Consider the following 20664-nt stretch of genomic DNA (forward strand, 5'->3'; position numbering starts at 1 on the left):
GACAAAACCTTCCTAATTACACTAAAAATTTTCCCCTCGACCTTGACCTTGAAGTTTGACCTACTTTTCCATAACTTTTGAATTAGAAGTGATAAGGCTTTCATATTAAAGCTGTGTATTGAGTGTGAAGTGTCCTTTCTAAATACACTGTGTTTTGATCTGTGACCTTGACCTTGAAGTTTGACATACTTCTCAAATTTGTTCATTTTTCCTCATAACTTTTGATTGAGAAGAGATAGTGTTTTCATATTTGACATTTGCATTACCTGTGACACGATTTTTTCGAGCATGCTATGATTTCTGATCCCTCGACTAATGCGATTGACCTAATAAAAAAATCAACTTCGGGGATAACTTCTGAATGATATATGATAGAAGTTCACATTTTACACAATATGTCATAAAAAATTACATTTCACCCACACAAAAAAACGGGGGACCAAAATTCTTTAAATTTGCTTGTTGTGCTCCTTTATTTACTGGCATGTTTGCATATTCCTATGATTTATCGATTTATTGTATGTTTTCATACGCCCCGTTCGAGAATTTTTCACTCATACGGAGACGTCACCATATACCGTTGAAGGGCTAAAATTTCTTTGTTAAAAATCCAAATGATTGTACTCACAAAGCCTTAATTCGGGCTGATTAATAGGAAAGTGAAGGTAGATGAGTGAAAACTTTAGATATTTTTAGTTTTTTAACGTTTCTAAGTCGATAAAATTTCCACTTTTACAGTACTATAATACATTTTTGATTTCAAGCATTTGTATTTGAATTGTGACTGTCATTTTATACAAGTTAATGGTAGGAACATTTATACTTATCGATCGTGAAAAAAAAAGTATATACATGTAAAACTGAAATAAATGTGAATTTCAAAAACATATCTTTCGCAATTGTATATCCAGTTGTTATTAGAAATTTATTAGTACTTGAATCTTTATGTATATTTATAAATATTCTAAAAATTAAACGAAGATGTCGGGAAAAAACATTATAATTGTTATCAGTCATGTACACCGTCGAATCTTTTTTTCAAAATCCTTTTAAGTGTGATCAAGTTTTTTTTTCTTTGTCCCTAAAGGAGTATTACAGAATTGTATCCAAGGATATATAATACCAATTCTTTCTTTTCTTGTTTTTTTTTTTATCGTAACCCTTGAGCATTTTCCCAATTTCGAAAGATTTTCCCAGAGCTATATAAGCCTGTTGCAATCCCCAAACCCCTACAGAGCACCAAACCAGATTGAAACTTCAACAAGATGCATAAATTAGTGGTGGTTGCAGCGTTGGTTGTCGGCGCCTTGGCATTGCCAATAAAGGTAAGAATAAAAATTTGTTTAAAAAAAAGTTAGTGTTAACATACTAATTATTCAGTAGGTGTCAGCTATGTTTTTACTATAATATGTTTTACTTGATAAATCATTGGAATAAAACACAAGAAAAGTTTTGCAAAGCATACAAAAGTTCGAAACAAATCGCACCTTTTTTTCTCTAAAATTTTTATGCATTTTATTTCTAATTTTGTCTAGTGACTATTCAGTGTATAGGTTTAGATAGTAATAAAGGAGTATCTCTTCAGTTTCAGGTTAAATTTTATAACAAATGTAAACATGTTTGCTAACACGGAAGAATATACCTACACCATATTTTGTTAAAGTATCCAATTGTGTTTCAATTTTTTACATTGTCATACACTAAAATCCTAAGAATTGCAAACGATAGAAAAAGAGTTAATCTATTTGGGTTTTTTTTTAAATATGTATAAATAATATGGTCATTTTTCCAAGCACATTTGAAAATCTGATGATGACTTCAAGCCTGCTGAGTATAGCTTATGAAATTCTCCTGCTCATCCGAAGAAATCATTTATAAAACACTAACCGCGTCAGTTTAGTACTAGAAGTGCATTGAGTTTGTCTCCGTATTTTAATTGGTAAACGTTTTTAAAATCGAGATCTTTTTTGAAGATTTGAAAAAATAATTTGCATTCTTAAAATATAAATCTTTCCTGATGTTTCATCTTACGTTTTAAAGGTGAAACCTGTTTAATTTGAATGTGGTTTTCTCTGATCATGGACATACTTATTTTGCTTTTTATTCAGATATTCAAGTTACACTAAATGGGGAAAAAAACATTGTCAATAATTTACTATTCCTTGTTTTACAGAGAGAAGATGACTACAATCACTGGGTAGACGCCTATGGCGCTGACAACGAAGGTGATCATTTTCACAGTTGTGTAGAATTCCTAAAATATTCTTTCTCAAAAGGAATTTTTAAGCCATTTTAAGCACTTGTTGTTGTTTTTTTTAAAAATATTTTTTACTGATTCAAATTTCTTACAGTCTACCTAGAACCATTCTATAAAATAAAAATGTTTTTATTCCGATTCTGAATGCTTCCCAAAGCCAATTTATTTTATCATTCAGGATACAGTATCTATCTGCTCATGATTATCAGCATAATGAATAAAGCGATGTAGAATTACTGAATCAACATTTTTTGTAATTCTAACAACACCAGCATTATGGTTTTTCATTTTCTTAATATTCTTTATCTTATGGGGCTCATCGCCCGCGTAGTTAGAGCGTCTGCTCTAGAGTCGCGAAGTAAGGAATCGATCCTTACTTCGCAGACTCGAATCCCACTGTTGGACGTGGAGACCGGAGCTTCGGATGAGACCTTACATACCGAGGTCCTGTGTCGCAGAAGGTGCTAGCTCATAAATGAAAACCCTCACTGCTCAATAGCTGTAAGTGCGGAGTTTAGGACAAAATTTGCATCTCTCCCGCGTCAAGTCGTGGCTTTTCGATATGAGTGAAAAATTATCGAGTGGGACTCTAAACAACATAAATTCATTCATTCTTATGGGGCTCAAATTAAATTTACGTTGAAGTTAAAGTTTTTTTAAACTAGTCATATTTTTATCCAAAAAAAGGTAATTATGATAAAAAGAATTAAAGTACCACTGTAACCCTATAATTGACTTACTTTGTAATTAAATATGGACAGAATAACTAAACTTTAGTAAAAGCTGTGAAATCTTCACTATAAGAATTTCCTTCCTCAGATGTGGCGGGACTCAGCGAGGAACATTTTCAGCATTACAGACTGCTCCTGCTGAGAGACCTTGGAGGCCTGGACTATATCGTCTCAAGCCTTCTTAACCCTTGTAAGTAGTTAACATGTATTGACTTAATTCAAAGGTAACATCCATTTTCTATAATGTCGGACCCAACAATGAACTGTTTGCCAGGGGCCCTCGGGCTAAAGGTAAGGGTTTGGTTTGAAGACTTTACAAAATCGCATTCAATGAACGTTGTGTTACGGATTTTGCAGGGTCAAGGTTTTAAACCGAGGCAGGCTACTGACAGATAATTAGATGTTACTAGGACAGCCTCGTTAATGTCGGTACTTAGTAAATTTCTATGGCATAATAACGACCTTGTCAGCAAATATTACCTAGATTATTTGCATTGTCGTAGGCCTTTTATTTTATACTGATTTATCTGCGGAAGTTTCGTCTACCCTATTAATATGCAGGGCTCACTGCATGTATGTCAAGTCAACAAGGGGTTCTTGCTCCGTTAAGACACGTAATTTCACCTCTGCATTTTCTAGGGTTATGTGTTTTATGTCCTCTTTCAGATTTCTATTTTTCACTGAAACTTTTCTTTTAGATTTATCACTGTTCGTCCACCTTTAATTTATCTAAATACAGGGCTGCACAGTCTAGAAGCTTGAAATGTATATAATGGAAGCTTGACCTTAGAGTATTTTCATTTATCGGCTATGCCAAATGAACTCAGTTAAATTGAAAAAACATTAATTTAATGCAAATACGACCTTGTCTTATAGACAAATGTAATTGACGCAAAAAGTTAAAGACGTCAAACAACTAACTTAACATCTATTGCTTTAATTTAAAAAAATATTAATATATTGTATTTTTTAAGTTTTGTAGGAAACAATTTCTGTAGGTATAACAAAACATTTGTCGAATAAGGTTTTGACAGACCCATAACTTTTTCATCGTTTTACAGAATCAGGCATACGATTTGACTGCTTCAAGAAATCCGAAATTTTATAATTCATTATCCTTCGTTTCTTTTTTTATATTTAAATGTGTTCAGACACAGAACAGTTTCTCTCTTGTTTTTCTTTATTGAACACAAGAAAAATACATCATAGTGATTTTTCACTACATTCAGTCATTTGTGTATATAAATTCATATTAAAAAAGATCTTTTATAATTTTTAGATCTTCATGAGGAACTAAAGAATAGCTACGGACATATAGTTTTGAGTTCAATTCATTGGTTTATACATGTTGCTGGAACGACTGAAAAGGATTTAGGTAGGAATTTAGAAGAAAAAAAGTGTATGTAATTAACCATAAAAATACTTTCTGAACATTTCACCGAACGTTCCGTACAACTTGTCTCTGAAGAAACTTATATTTTTAGATTCAGAGAGCAAACCCCAGGAAAAAGGCTGTGAAGGTCTGTCATTTCTCCTTCTCAATCTTACTAGTATATGTAATTAAATTATCTTACCAAACAATGCAAGTTGAACAATTATAATAATTAAAAGTAGTTAATTTATTAATTTAAATTTGATCTATCCTTTCTTTGACTCTATTTTTTGTGTTCATATTTTACCAGACAAATCCAGTTTTCCTCAGACTAGGAAGGACTGTGACGGGTTGTTTGGACACATCCTCTGGAATATGAGAGAGACTATAAAAGAAGCTGCCTCGGTCTTAAATGATCCAAAGGATTCAAGTACGTATATATTTTAAGTAAAGGTTGTGCCACATACTCTAAACCAACGTTTATTCGCGTGCGAAAAATATTTCGATATTCGCGACATACCGGTACTTTAAGTCGCGAATCTTGTTTGCCGCAAACCATTCACTTCGCTTTGTGTTTGTAGAGAATGTTTTCTCAATCGTGAAAATTAATTGTCGCGAATTGTTCTCAATTACTGACGAATCGTGAATGAAAGATGACGCGAAAAATTGTCGGTTTACATTTTTTTAATCATTCTATTTCTCTTAAAAGATGCGTACCTTTCTTTATATATGTTATAATGTTATTTTGCAACTAATATGGAGGATCCCTACTCTTCTCCCATTATTTGACCACACAACGTGAAGACGTTCAGTCGTCAACATATCTTACTTATATCAATATTTTCATATCACCTGCATACGGGGTTTATATATCTTAGTAGATTTGATATGCCAGATCATGCTCTACGTTTGAACAATTTATAAAGTGAGGGAAGTTATTGACAAACAAATTAATGAAGCAAGAATATCGGCTGTCTCGTTTAAAGTCATCATTTCATAAGTTTTTTTTTTTTGTCGATACATTGTCCTTGTGACATCAAATACGATCTTTTATTTAGTTAAATACCGACCTACGATTTTCATACATATTGTTTGGTCAATATTTACATACTGAATCATCGATGGATTTTCCCGTTATTTCCAGATTGCTAGTATAACAAGAAGCAAGCGGCAGGTATGGTCGGTCGGCAGTATATGCCTGTGTCCTTAATTGCTCCTGATTGCTATTTTTAAAATATACTTTTGAGCTTGAATATTGTTCGCTATTTTCATTGGCTTTAATTTTCTGCCTATCAAGACTTAATTAGAATATGTTGTTTCTCGACAAAACCAGGGAAGTTATACAATAGCAGATAGTTATCATGATTGAGGCTATCATAAAATAATGATCTGGACGGAATAAAAATAATAGAATAAGTTTAAGTTGAACTTTCAGTGCAAGTATAATCGATAGAAAATATGCATGTAGCTATGAAGTCAAATTTTACAAATCAGATTATTCGATCCAGGCACACCCCTTGTTGTACAAATAATAGTATTTTTACGGATTTCCTAATAGTAAATTTGGAGTATTTAGGCGATACCATCAGACCGAGTTGCAGTTCACCCTTTTTTGACCCAGAATTAATATATCATACTTAGATTCTATCATTACAAATTTATACGTCATGTATAAGTGACTCATACATATGTCAACCACAAACCTTCAAGAAGATGAGATTATGTTTTTAAGAGTTCTGGATCCGACAATGAAACCTTGAAGGCAAATTTGTTGAAACGTTTTATTACCTTTAACTTGCAAGTCTTTTATGATTATTTTCCATTTCTTAGGACAAGGGAAGCTCAAAGCAGTGAAGACATTTGTGGACAAAATTGCTGACAAAGGACCTTGTGTCCTCGAATTAGCAGGTGATATATAGACATTAATAATCATTATATAAATTAATAAATAATGATTTAGAGTGAGAGAAAAATAGAATAAATACTATAGGATCCGATCAATCATATTGATGTAAATTGTGATCTGTGTGTAAAACAAACAAAACGACAGTTTTTTCTAAAATTTAAAAACGTATACACAAATTCTGTTTTATTTACAGTACACTGCTATATGAAAGACGTAAGTATTAACATTTATGAGTTTTTTGCTGAAAAAAAATTGATTTTATCTCAAGTTTGATTGATTATATGTTGTTTTACTTCCCGTTCGAAAATTTGATACAGGGAGTTCGAAACATATAATAACTATTCAAGGAAAGTTTATATGTATCTTTAATATAACGTCATTTACAAATAAATGCAGTTTGTATGAGTATACAAATAAATACTTTGTTAAAACGGTTCACATTTAGAAAATAGGATTTTGGTACAATCATAATAAAGAACAAAGTTTTTCGTTTTATGAATAAAAACAGCATAAGTTCTTTTATATTATAGGAAGTGGCCAGAGAGATGAGTGGGAATGAATCACCGGTGGAGAAAGCAAACAGGTAGGTAATATTGTATATTCATGGAAACAAAGCAGGGGATCTCCCCTTAATATTTTTTTTCCAAACATATTTTTACCGTTCCACGAAATGGAATTTTTCGAGTTTGGACAGTTCTCTTTTTTTCTAGATGTCTCCTTTTTTTTCTTTGACTAGTCAATTTTTTTCAGGTTAGGCCATGCAAAGTTAATTACTTGGTTCTCAGGCCTTTTTTCAAGAAATATGATGAGGGAGGGAGGCATTTTTTTTTCTTTTTAATATATTGCCCCCAAAACATGATGAGGCAGCTTTTTACATTGTACAAAACCTCAAAAAATGATGAGGGAGGTGATTTGGTGTTTATATTTTATTGATTTAGCAATAAAAAGGGTCAATGAGGCACCCTTGGAAGAGATGAGGGAAGGCCTGAGAACCAAGAAATTAATTTTTTTTTGCCTTATTTGATTTTTTTTCTTTTACTGACCCCTCTTTCAAAAACAACGTTTCGTCCCTTATTGAATACCCAAAACTTAGTCTTATATATAAATGAAGCGTTGAAGATGGAAACTATGTGACTGTCTTTCTTTTAATAATTGCAGATGGACAATGGGGGAAAAGTGATAATGAGACCAAACACGAAACTCCTTCTGGAAAATACAGATACAATACCATTATTGCACAATGGAAAACCGACCGGACTGTCAATGGACTTTCTTTATCATAATATATCTCCCTTTTTTAATTTTTTTCCCTCAAAAATGCTATAATAAGCACTAATTTGATTTTTCTTGATTGTTTTGAATAAAAAAGTTACCTTTTATCTCCTTTTCTGTTATTTTGAGGTAAAGTAGAGAAGTGGTCAAATAGTGTGTAAACTGACACAAAAGATATATCTGGACGATAAGCTATATTTTGTAGTCATTAAGTTTCATCTTTTTCTTTATATTTTCAAATGGTAATCAATCATTTGCCCTATCTCATAATAAATATTAATCTCGTTTAAGAAAATATTCATACGTAGAACATGTTCTTGGGTATCAAATTAACTGAAAGATATGAACCCTTTTGAAGGTGATAAGAGCATACATGTATTCATACTCTGCTTAAGTAGAGGAAATTAAAAAAAATTTCATTGTGTATCACAAAGGTTTGTTGAAAAAACTTATTAACAACTTTTTCGAGTAAAATTTCTCAAAATGAAACAGATGCATCATCAGAATCTGTTGTATGTATTTTTAATCTCAATCTCACTGGGATATATTGTGTCGATATGTGAATGGAAACTATTATTAAATGATAATACGTCTTTGATATATTTTATTGTCGATCGCGAATTGAAGGCCATGGCAGGTGTTTTCATTTTCTTAAGTATAAGATTTTGAATAAATTCTACTTCATATGAATACAAAAATGGGACACATAGGAATCCCAACGTTTTATTGGAAGAATTAGTCTCCAAGAACACATACTAGATATTGTCAATCAAAAACTCAAGCATCTCTTTTATATCTAATTCAGAGTAGTACTTGTGTGTACAATCAGAATAACAAAATAATTTTCAAATGAACAATGACAAAGTAAGTAAATTGAAGAGTTCCATTTTCATATTTTAAAAAAAGCAGCTGTCAATTATGTCAAAAATCAAAAATCCTGGACTTTAATAAAGCGTGATAATTGTTGTGTGTAAAGTTGAAGTCGTAATGTTCTGTCATTGTAATTGGTACAGTTTTGTTAAGTCATATTTTCAAAAATTTCCATGAATTTTTTTAAGTATCTACATCTGATTTACACCACTTTTCAAATACCAGGTATGTTTTGCACAGAACTTCCAAAGTTTAAACTCATTCCATGATGTCATTTCAATATAACTTGATGACAGCGAAAATATTTGTAACAAAATAGATCTTTTCAAGTATTTTGAGCAAGACACCTAAACAGCACATTAATTATTCATTTTTCCTTGTATGCGAATTATCCGACAGTAAAATTTTGAATAACAAGTTTATTGAAATAGAGAAAAGCTCAAGTCTAAATTATCATCCTGAAATTCTGATTTCTATTTCCTAAATGTTTTTTATTCACAGCAATGTTGTTAATAAGTTTTAGCATTAATTTTCACACAAAATTTTCAATAATCTAGCTCTTTATCTTTTTTATCTCTTTATTTTTAGAAGCGGTTATGCTTTGCAAGCTGTATTCTGATTTTTTAAATCTTAATAAGATCATTCGAAAAAAAATACTGTCATTAATTGGGTCAACCTGTACAAAAAAAAAAGAACAGAAAACGCAGTCGCGTTGTTTAACAGGTACTTTTAACACGTACTCAATCCAACTGAGTTTGAAAGGGAGGGCAATGAACTGGTTTGACACTGAGATAAACAGGTTTACGAAAATCAAGATAGTGTTGTGCCCCGGGTTTGAAAGTAGTGAAATAGCGATTACATCGCATAATTTATTTAAGTTAACAGATATGAGTACCTACAGCAAAATAAATATATTATGAATAAGTTTAGACACTTGATCTTTAGAATGATGTTATTCAGTTTAAGTGTGATTAGGGGATGGAGATTTTGTAAGAATTCTTTTCAGATATTTTTGTTATGCATCGCAACTTGGGTACATAACCTTAATTGGGTTTTTTTAAAACTCGGGAACCACATTAAAGAGTCAATATAATTTAAGCATACATGAAGAAATCGACCAAAATTTCATTTCCTTTTTTCAAAAGTAAAATTATTTTGTGGCAATGTAGTTTGAAAGTTGTGTCTATAAAGGTTGTTCAACCGAAAAATAATAATTTCTTTAAAAAAAAGATAAATAAATTAAAAAAGGGGTTTTAAAAATTAAGTTGTAGAAGATACAGTATTTCTTTACAGACACTTAGTATCTTTCTATTTAAAACTTTTTTTTATTATGTAGGGAAATTATCAATGGACAGTTGACCCCTTCCATTCCTCAACTTGTTGTAGTCACATGCTCACATATTAAGTCCCCAAAATGTCCTTATAACCCCTCCAAATTGGGTTTTGGAGTCTTAAAAAAACCCCTTTATTAATCTATTTGTTGTATCATACTGAAATATTTGCTCATAATGATTTGTTAACATAGCGCCGTCATGTCTATAGGGTGGATTTCATAATGTGTTTTATAAAGTACATTTTCATTTTTCTTCAAGATTGTGAAAACCTTTATTTTTTCAGGTTAGAAGGGTACATTCGTCCGTAAATGTGTTTAAAATTTTTGAGGAAAAAAACAGACCCGCGTTCTTGTGCAATACAGCTGTATGCATCCGAAGGTAACATTTTCCCTCTGGGTGACCTATTACTATGAACTGTTTACTGCCACTTTTGTCAGAGTAATATAAAGCATTTCTTTGTTGAAGAATTTCTAGTCTATTTAACTTCATAATGTTTAAAAGAGAGAGGTTTAACCTTGATGCAATTTAAAGATAAAAAGAATAAGATTCAGGCCAGCATCAGGTACAGAAATTGAAACTAAAACTGGATTATTTTATTAAACGCCTATTTTTACATGAACATATTCAATGGCGTTGTACAGTAATGGAATTATAAGGAAAGCAATGCGTTTTTAATTTACAGTGATACACAAGGTAGAACATCATAAAATTGCTTATTTTTAACATGTAATCTACAGTTAAAAATATATCATACACCTGAGTTTTCCTGGAAAAGTAAAGACTGAAATTTTGGCATATATATATTTTTAAGTGTTGAATTCCCAGCAAAATGTGGTTCTTTAGCTAACTGCGAAATGTTTTATTAAAATTTTGTTTAGAAGAGTTACATACACATAACATTCTCATGTTATACCTAAAAATAACAATGAATTTCATTTACTATAAATATATAGAGTTTACTCTTTTATGTTGTGACGGTCCTTTGACCTCAAATCAAATTAGCAATAAAAAAGTTAAATGAAACCCGAAGAATAACTTTTTATATTTATATAGTTCTTCTGAGATAAATTTTATATGCAACAAGACAAATTCGTGTAATAAAACAAGGAGACTATACAGAAGGCTATTATCAGTGTGTATCATTTTGGGGCCTTTATTTCAATGTAACTGACTATATAATGTGTGCAATAAAGAAACCACATTTCCAATGTAATGCCTTCACTTGTGAGCATAACATACAAAATAAAATTCCTCTCAAAAATATATTTAAGAAACATTAAATAAGATAATGACGTATTTACAGGGTTATTTTTGTTATCAATTTAAAAATCAAAATTACAGATTATCTACTTATGTTTGTTTGTTGTTTAACGTCCCTCTCGAGAATTTTTCAATCATATGGAGACGCCACCACTTGCCGGTGGAGAGCTGCCAATTTTGTCCTATCCTCGGCCATCAAGGCCATTGAGCAGTGAGGGATCTTTTTAGTGCCAGTTACCTACTGTGACACGGGGTCTCGGTTTATACACGGTCTTATCCGAAGGACCGGTCTCCACGTCCCACAGTGTGATTCGAACCCGCGACGTATGGATCAACTCCTTACTTCGCGACTCTAGAGCAGACGTTCTAACCACTGCGCCGCGCGAGCGATTATCCATTTAAGAAAAATTACATAAGATAATGTACTGTAATTACGGGGTTATTTTTCGTTATCAATAAAAAAATATATATAGATTCTCCTAAAAGTCAATGGAAATTTTAACTTTCATATTCATTATAATAGAATTTTCAATAGTGCCAAAAGTTTAAGTTTTAAAAAATAATATGATCTAAAATGTTATCACTTTAGGCTTTATATGAAAAACAAAATCTACCACCTCACAAGTCAATTACAAATTATGGTCGCCATACACTCTGATGTAAATTTTGTGTTTTGCATTCCTTTACATGTTAGCCTGAGTGGCATACTTGCATTTAGAGTTTTTGGATGATTAATATTATCACTAGGGTATTAATCACCATAAATCCTTTTTTATGTCCAACTAGAAATGCAAACATGCAATGCACCGAGTTTTAATTGAGACAGTGCATTTGAAATTCATATTGCGACACAAAAAAGCTCACTAAGTCCTTTTAATATCTGCATTTTAAAAATTAAATATAACATTGATTTTTAAAAAAGCACTCAGGGTATTGAAAAGGGATGGGTATTTTGTTACTATATCTGATTTAAGGTCAAGATCTAGTAAATAACTTGAGGCTAATTTCTTGGTACTAGATCCATTATGACGTCATAATCAATTTCAACTTTCTTTTTCCCGTACTTTACATCTTCAGCAGAATTATGTAGAAAATAAGGTATTTCCAAGACATTCAATTTGAAATCATATAAAAAGTAAACCGGATACCTATATTAAATTTGATATTGATTTAAAGAAGAGGCCATGAACATACTAATTACCGTTTTCTGAGTATATAGGCAATCTGGATGCATATCCTATGGCGAATATGAAAAAAACCATATTCATGACCGGTTTTCTTAATTTTTCATTGAAAATGACAGTTTAAAAAAGTTTTTTACCTTCAAAATGTGAAACACCTCATTTGACCAAGCTAATGTTGTAAAGCATCAATAAAGGAATTTATTTTTCAAATTTGATAAATCTGTAGGCACCCTTCATTTACTAGATCTTGACCTTAACTGATTTATTTACATGAACCTGATAATTGTTATCTTTATTGTTAGAAGTATCGTTAAGAAGCTATTAAGGTTGTTTGTACAATAATTTATGAAATATTTAAAAAATAAGATTTACGCAATATTTTTTTTGCATGCAATATTCTGGTATATAGGTTAATATCCAGTCGATTACACAACCAATCCAATCGTTCCTGACAAAAAAGTTTTTTAAAAATGTGAATGGCTAGACAAACGGTCAGTTAAAGAATGACGACAGGCGATCAGAAAAGGCTCATTTATGAATAACCCGTTTTACATCCCAGTAAAACTCAAAAAATGATACCTTATTACTTATATTTACATTTGTGACTGATTTATTACAAATAGTAAGGTACTTAAGTAAAGTTTGAAATCCATAATTTTTTTTTCAAAACTCAACGGTATAAATTGAATGTGTTGATAACGTCGATCGCTTATGACGTCACTATCAAATTACGTAGATCCCTTATGACTTAACAATGAATTTATGGTCACATGACGAACGTGTTTTACGGAGACATAAAAACTTCTTGTTCAAATAGTGTTATATAAGGGAAAACATTTGCAAATGTAAATATATGAAGATAACGAACAATATTCAGATGCTCAGAAATCCATTAAACAATTCAAAGTAGGAGCCTAGCAAACGTGGACCTCCAAAACATCAGAGATGGGATCAGGTGCCATTTATCAACATCCCTCTGTATCCCAAATCATATATTTACGTAAAGAATCGTATTATTGGTTCTCGGTTATTTGAAAAGATTTTAACCCTCCCTGCAGTTTGGAAAAAGAAATCTATACACTGTCAGGAGAAAATGAAAAAGGTAAGATTGAGTAGGAATTCTATGGAGATTAATGCGCATTTAACTATACAATATAAACTAAACTGTGGGCATCGATGGAATAAATGCATAATTATGTATGCTCTTATGACCCTATTATGGCTTCCTTATTACAAAAATCAAATTATTTTTAAAGATCTATAGTATTTTAGAGCATTTTTAAAACCCTTTCACCTGTGAAAACAAGAAAAAAAAATCCACCCCAATATTGACCCTCTGATTTGGAAAGAATCATTTTTCCTTGCTGCATGATAGAAATTGAAATATGATGATTTGCAAATTTTAGGGTTAATATCGAGAAAGAAATATCAAACGAATTAACGTTATTATAAGTACATTCATTCGTCAAATCGCCTATAGCTATGTACATTGAAAATAAAATACTTTTAATTAAGAAATAAGGTATCATTTTTTGAGTTTTATTGGGATGTAAAACGGGTTGGTCACTTGATCAAATCTCATATAGCCCGAAGGGCTTTAAGGAAGATTTGATCATGTGCCAACCCGTTTTACATCCCAATAAAACTCGAAAAAATGACACCTTATGACTTATATTTACATTTGTGACTGATTTATTACAAATAGTAAGGTACTTAAGTAATATTTGAAATCCATAAAGTTTTTTTTTTCGAAACCCAACGGTATAAATTGAATGTGTTGATAACGTCGATCGCTTATGACGTCACTATCAAATTACGTAGATTGCTTATTACTAAACAATCAATTTATGGTCACATGACGAACGTGTTTTACGCAGATGTAAAAACGCCTTGTTCAAATAGTGTTATATAAGGGAAAACATTTGCAAATGTAAATATATATATATGATTATATATAAACTCTGACAAATTCTTAAAGTCAACTTGCAACACAATTTTTTTTACATAAATTATTTTTGCTAGAAATTTGTATCTTTAATCAGATCATCTTTTAGGGGATTTTCAAAAATTCCCAAATATCACCTTAGTTATTAATTATTAACCTATTTAATTAAATTACGTCAACATACAAGTTTTTCTGGACATGCAACTTATTTATGTTAACATGCAACTTAGATGACATGCAAGATAAAATGTTAACATGCGACGTATTTACATGTATGTTCATAGGCAACTTACCAATCTTGACATAAGAGATAAGTTGAAGCTAATCATCAGTTAGTTTGCATGAAAACATCAATTAGTTGAATGTTAAACATATGTTAATATACATATTTTGTTTATCAGTATAAATACATTTAAGTTGCATCTAGCAGTTATGATGTCACATGTGAAAGATATTTGATAATTCAAGAACTTTTAGTTTTGCATGTGTAAATAACTAAGTAGCATATTTACTAACTTATATTGCATTTTGACACAAAAAATTTGCGTATTGAAACAGGGGCTATTGTTGAGTCGTGTTATCAGTAAATCAAATATTATATTTTTGAAAAACGAAACTACAATGAACCTGAGATTTACACTCTTCGGAAAAATCAATCTTTAGATTTTTTTTAGTGAACACACAGTTGAATAAAAATACTATTGGCAAACTGGCTATATTCGACATCTAAAATTAACTATTTACAAAAAACATCCAGCACAAAAGAACAGATCAAATGACATGAGTTGGCATATCCTTTCCAACTTTCCAACTCGGTGTTTAGAGAAAATAACATTTTTTATGCTTAGTCTTTAAATGAGTTCTCGTGGTTAAGAGAAAATAAGTACATATCTACGTTGATTATAAAATTTTTAGACTTTGTAAAAAAAATTCAATAATGTGGTATGAGGCATCAATTGAAAATATACTACATGTATATCCTCATTCTTAAAAAGGAAAAAATAAATACAAATTATGTTATTGCTTGGCTACTTTTTTCTTGAAAAAAAATCACAAAAGCTAAAAAAAATTAACTTGTCTTCCATATAATGGGTTGTTTTCTCGATACTACGATTTTCTTTTTTCTCTTTCTTTGTGAACATTTCTTGATCGCGACAAATTTTCATGCAGTTTTTACTCATTGTGTGCCTTATAAATACATGGATAACTCTTTTTAACAACTGGATAATTTTTTTTTAAAGTAATGAGTAAATTAATGGATATCACGTTGTTTTTAAATATTTTCGCAAACATTGGGCTAAGGAGAAAAAAAAAACCTTTTACAGTATTTGTTATTCCTTTAATAAAGAGGTTAAAATTTAAACTAGGTCGAAGTAACAATCTGAATGAACTATTTAAACATCTTTGAAAGTTGTGTTTTGCTCTACTAATTTGTAAAGAAAAATATGACAAATAAAAACAGCCTAAATATCAACTCCAATTAAAGAAGGGGACTCTAACTAAATGCGTTTTTGAAAAGCAAAAATTTACAAAATGACATTAAGATCAACATGATATGCTGACCTAAATTGAATTAAATCTTCAAAATAAACGAAAAAGTATTTTTAGCATATATGTCACAAGGTCATTGATCTTGGTGGAAAAAGTGAAACACAGTCTCTCTCTTGAACAAATAAGCATATGCAAGGTCACAAGGTCATTGACCTTGGTGCGTGTGAAAGGGCAATTTTATACAAAAACTAAAGTAAAAATTTTTAGAAAAAATTAAAAAGCTGAAAGAGCTTAAATGTTCAAATATAAAGTCTCAAACTTTCATGGTTCAAAAGTTATGGCAAAGGTTAAAGTTTGCAGACAAACAGACAAACAGACAGACAGACAGACAGGATAAAAACAATATACGCCTCGGATCCGGGCGCATAAAAATGAAACACATCTTCGAACGAATGGGCTGCTAGCGCTACAATTTTATACAAAAACTGTAAAAATTAGAAATAATTAAAAGTTGTAAAGTTTATCTCTTTTTTATGCCACCGTACTCGAAGACTCAGATATATAATTTTTGCCCTATCCGTCCCTCCGTCTGTCTGTTTGTCCGCAAAACTATAAGTCTCAAACTTCTGCAGAAATATACCTTCATCACCTACGTACGAGATTTATTTCTCTCATTTGATTCGATACGCAAGAGCATGCTCTACATATGCACAATTTCTTAAATGAGGTAAATTATTGAGAAACAGGTTGGTGAAACAAGAATATCATCAGTCTTGTTTAAAGTCATCATTTCGTAAGTTCTACGGTCGATACAATAAACTTGTCAGCAAATACAATTCAACATTGAATCAAATGCTGACTGACATTTTTCATACTAACTGTTAGACCATTATTTACTCATTGAATTATAAATTTCATACTAGTTTTATTTTAATATTTAAAAACATAAAGATTTACATGATAATACTCGTTCCTTGTGTTGGTCTTTGAGACATTTCATATATTCTTTACATATCGAAAGAGAGGTAACTCCCAAAGTACTAAACTAAGATTGTTAAAACCTTCGTAAGATTATTAATTTTTTCTAGCTGGATTGGAAATGTGAATGTAAATTCCTTGACATTAGTGTTTGGTTTGTTTGAATGCCAAAACATTAAATGAATTGAAACATACAAAAACAAAAAATCCGAACAAAGAAACAACAACAACAACAACAAAATAGAAATATTCAGCCCAATAAAAATGGAACTCGTAAATTTACTTACCTTGTCATTGGCCATTTGCAGAATTATTTTGTTAAAAGAAATTCTGATTGTACACACAGGTACTCTGAAGTAGACATGAAAAAGATGCTTGAGTCTCTGATTGACAATATGTGGTTTTTGGAGACCCGGTATTCCAACAATCTGTTAGAATTCCCATTAAAGCGCCCCATTATTAGCAGACCTATTTTTGTATTCTTATAAAGCAGAATTTGTCCACAATTTTATATATGAAAAGAATAAAATGTTTTCTGTGGCCTTCAACTCGACATTTAGATATATCGATGACGTATTGTCAATAAACAATCTGTTTTCCATTCTTATGTCGGTACGATATATCTCGGTGAGATTGAGATTAAAGATACCACAGAGTCTGACACATCTGTATCATATTTGGATATTTTACATGAAAAAGACGTTAATGGTAATTTAACAACAAAGCTTTATGATAAACATGATGACTTTAACTTTTCAATCGTCAACTTTCCTTACTTAAGCTGCAATATACCTTCATTACCTACATACGGGGTTTATTCCTCTCCTGAAGATGATGCGATACGCAAGAGCATGTTCGTCGTATATACAAATTTAAAAAGAGGTAAATTATTGACAAACAAGTTAAATAAAAAGAATAACAGCTGTCTCGTTCAAAGTCATCATTTCGTAAGCTCTATGGTCGATACAGTTACATTTGTACCTTGTCAGCAAATGCAATTCATCCTTGAGTCAAATGCTGACTGACGTTTTTCATTCTAATTTTAGGCCATTATTTACACATTGCAATGTCCACTGATTTTTCCATTATTTCTCGATCATGTCAGGGAGCACATGGCAGGTGTGACCGGTCGGCAGGGGATGCTCACTCCACCAAGGTACCCGATCCCACCTCTGATGTTTTGAGAAACTGCTCCTGTGTGTGAACTTTTGAGCTTGAATACTGCTCGTTATCTCAATACAAATTTAATTTTTCTGACATTTGTATATAGGTTTCACAATGTTTGTACAAAATCAAAACAGTTTCAACTTATCTCCTCAGGCTGTAACCTTGTGTAAAGGGAATTCAACATATATCAAATACCTGGTACATTTCCCTTTCGTAGTGGAAAATGGTTAAGAAATAAGAAAAGTCAGCAATAAAAAAACTTCTGAAGTGAAAAACGGTGTGTGTGATACAGTCTGACAGTATATGTTAGGTTTGGCCATTTTCGGGGTGTAAGGTGGGGCCACAATGGGAGATAAAACATAGAAATACATGAAGGAAAATCATGGTCAACAAAGTTAGCAATGTGAAGTTATCTCTTTGTATTCTCAGTAATTGAAGGGGATATATCTTTTCAAAATACAATGTATATTACATAAGTATTGATATTTGATAAAATGTTCGACATATATTATCAGAGACTAATATACAATTGTTAATCTTTCATGTTTTTAAAAAAAAAATTCACAATAATAGATAATAATACAGAATAAAAACAGGCCTTTTACATCATAAAGTTCAAAGAATTATTTTAATTATAATGGTGAACTAATTATTTCATAAAACGTAAGAAAACTTTTAATGTTTTCTATTAAATACATCTTAATTAAAATGTTTCAATGTAATAGAGTTAAAAGTTCAGCTGATATTTTAAGCAAAAAAGATTGATTTATTCATTTCTTGCATATCAACAAAGCATGTAATGTCGTACAGTAAAAGCCCTACGTCTAAGTAATTGAAGGAAAGAGTTATTTTTTTTTTTACAAAACTTTCAAATTTGGTTTTAATTGATTCAATGTACAAGCAAAAAGATATAAGTTAGTGTTCGGCATATAGTTATCAGAGACTAATATATCTATATTTTAATCTTATACACGTTCCCTATTTACTGGTTAATTTTACTGTTTATTTTTTAGGTATTTGTATTGATAAATGCACATGTACGTATATACTTATCATATAATATTTAGCTTATAAATGTAAATATGCTGGTGATAAAAATCAATAAAACTATGAAATCAATATGATGAAATATATGGAGATAAGGAACGGTATTCAAGCTCAAAGGTCTATTTAAGATTAAAGAAAATTATAACAGAGCAAATACGGACCTCAATACATCAGAGGTGGGATCAGGTGCCATCGAAGAGTGAGCGTCCCCTGCAGTGTGCTCCTGCATGATCGGGAAATGACGGGAAAATCCGTCGAAATTCAGTGTGTACATAATGATCCAACAATTAGTATGAAAAACGTTATTCAGCATTTGACAACAAAGGATATAATCAAAAACTTATAAATTCGAACTTTTTTGGAAATTTTCATTCTTTCAGATAAACAGTTAATACAGAAGCTTTACTTTTAAATCTGATAGTCTGAATAATGAATAAATGATATGATACATGTTTACATATTTCTAAATTGATAAAATCAAATGCAAGTTTTATAAAATTCTTTACAGACTTTTTTGAATCTGGGGTCGAAAATACCATACACAAAACAATTAACAACGTTGTTCAGAAACATTAGTCTCATCGAAAGGCGATATACACTTAATTCTACCTCATTCATGTTCGTTTTAAAGTTTTCTTTCAAACACAGAAATACCCCAAGAATAAGATAAGGTAGAAAGACAACAATGAAGATGGCGGTTATTATAAACATGATAACTGTTGAACGATGATTGCCAACGAAGAGTTTTCTCTTCTGAATTTTCGGCAACACTTTCAATCTTCGACCCTGAAAAGTGTGAATTTTGTCTATTTTTCTCAAAGGATTCAAGTCCATTTCCGCTGAATCGCCGGAAGGGTTATTCGAGATAACCCCATCTGGACTTCCTCTTACTGCAGATAAAGTTAAACAATTTCGATATTCGTTGATTACATTTGGTAACATTTCTCTTTTATTGCCTGCTTGATGGAATAGCGTTTTCCTGTTTCGGTTATAAACAGTGATCCAGATACAAGTATAATTCACGATTAGGATTACCAAACATCCAATAAAAATCAGGTAAAGAACAGAAAGATGTATTAAAGGAAGGTTAAATCTTACGTCAATGTCGTCTTCAAAGAAACACTTTTCGACTTCCGTACCATCAGAGAGTTTCACCACGTGTAGACCATGGATGTACGTAACGGGAGCAGAAAGAAGAAATGCTAGCAATATCACTGCTAATATATATCGTATACATGTAGAATTCGACCATTGTGGACTTAAAGGTTGGCGAATTCTTTTGAAACGATCACGTGACAAGAGTGTCAAAGTAAATACAGAACTCAAAATCAATGTTGCACTCACTACCTTGTAAAGTTTACATCCTACCTCACTATAAAAGTTATACGGATACCTTAGATCCAAAATTTCTAATATGGAAGGTCACAAACACAAATAAGCAGGTCGATTGAAGCCAGAGCAAGAACGAAAATGACGTATGTTGACCTTCTTTTATAACGAAAAAAGAAGACTCCAAAAACATGACCGTTGGCCACTGTACCAATGACCATGAGAATGGCAAGAAAAATAATGGATGGTGCGGTGCCAATATCAACTGGGTCATATTGGATGTCCTGTGTATCAGCATCGCTGCCACTTGTATTCATTTTATCTACAAACGGAAAATATATCTATGAACTACTAGCATATGGAGATAAAGAACAGTATGCAGAGATGTCTTCATCAAAGAACTTGACAAACAAAATCATTGAAAAATACCAGTTTTATTTCAGAAGATCATTTCATTACAAACATGTATCCTTCGCGCAGTTGCGGTAAGAGCGTTAAAACTCTTTTCTAGAGTTGCGGAG

At 31.3% G+C, this 20664-nt stretch overlaps 1 protein-coding gene and 1 pseudogene across 1 annotated transcript; one reads left to right on the plus strand and one right to left on the minus strand.

Annotated features, from left to right (window-relative positions):
• The first annotated feature begins 1219 nt into the window (after nucleotides 1-1219).
• On the plus strand, nucleotides 1220-7643 carry LOC134257108 (uncharacterized). The gene is made up of 10 exons (XM_062739750.1): nucleotides 1220-1325; nucleotides 2174-2225; nucleotides 3077-3178; nucleotides 4268-4363; nucleotides 4473-4508; nucleotides 4671-4790; nucleotides 6191-6268; nucleotides 6460-6479; nucleotides 6797-6849; nucleotides 7425-7643. The coding sequence occupies exons 1-10, from the start codon at nucleotides 1266-1268 to the stop codon at nucleotides 7444-7446; spliced, it is 639 nt and encodes a 212-aa protein (XP_062595734.1). The 5' UTR covers nucleotides 1220-1265; the 3' UTR covers nucleotides 7447-7643.
• Nucleotides 7644-19291: 11648 nt separating this feature from the next.
• LOC134257101 (neuromedin-B receptor-like) lies at nucleotides 19292-20460 on the minus strand (annotated as a pseudogene).
• Between the last annotated feature and the right edge of the window lie 204 nt (nucleotides 20461-20664).

The sequence above is a fragment of the Saccostrea cucullata genome, unplaced genomic scaffold, assembly GCF_032062105.1.
Source record: "Saccostrea cucullata isolate Sc308-1 unplaced genomic scaffold, CSIRO_AGI_Scuc_v1 ctg14, whole genome shotgun sequence".
In the NCBI taxonomy this organism is placed as follows: domain Eukaryota; kingdom Metazoa; phylum Mollusca; class Bivalvia; order Ostreida; family Ostreidae; genus Saccostrea; species Saccostrea cuccullata.

Coding starts and splice junctions, on each gene's coding strand:
- LOC134257108 (XM_062739750.1), top strand. CDS start 1,266: ATGCATAAATTAGTGGTGGTTGCAGCGTTGGTTGTCGGCGCCTTGGCA. Junction 1,326..2,173: donor CCTTGGCATTGCCAATAAAG/GTAAGAATAAAA, acceptor CTTGTTTTACAG/AGAGAAGATGACTACAATCA. Junction 6,850..7,424: donor CCGGTGGAGAAAGCAAACAG/GTAGGTAATATT, acceptor TAATAATTGCAG/ATGGACAATGGGGGAAAAGT.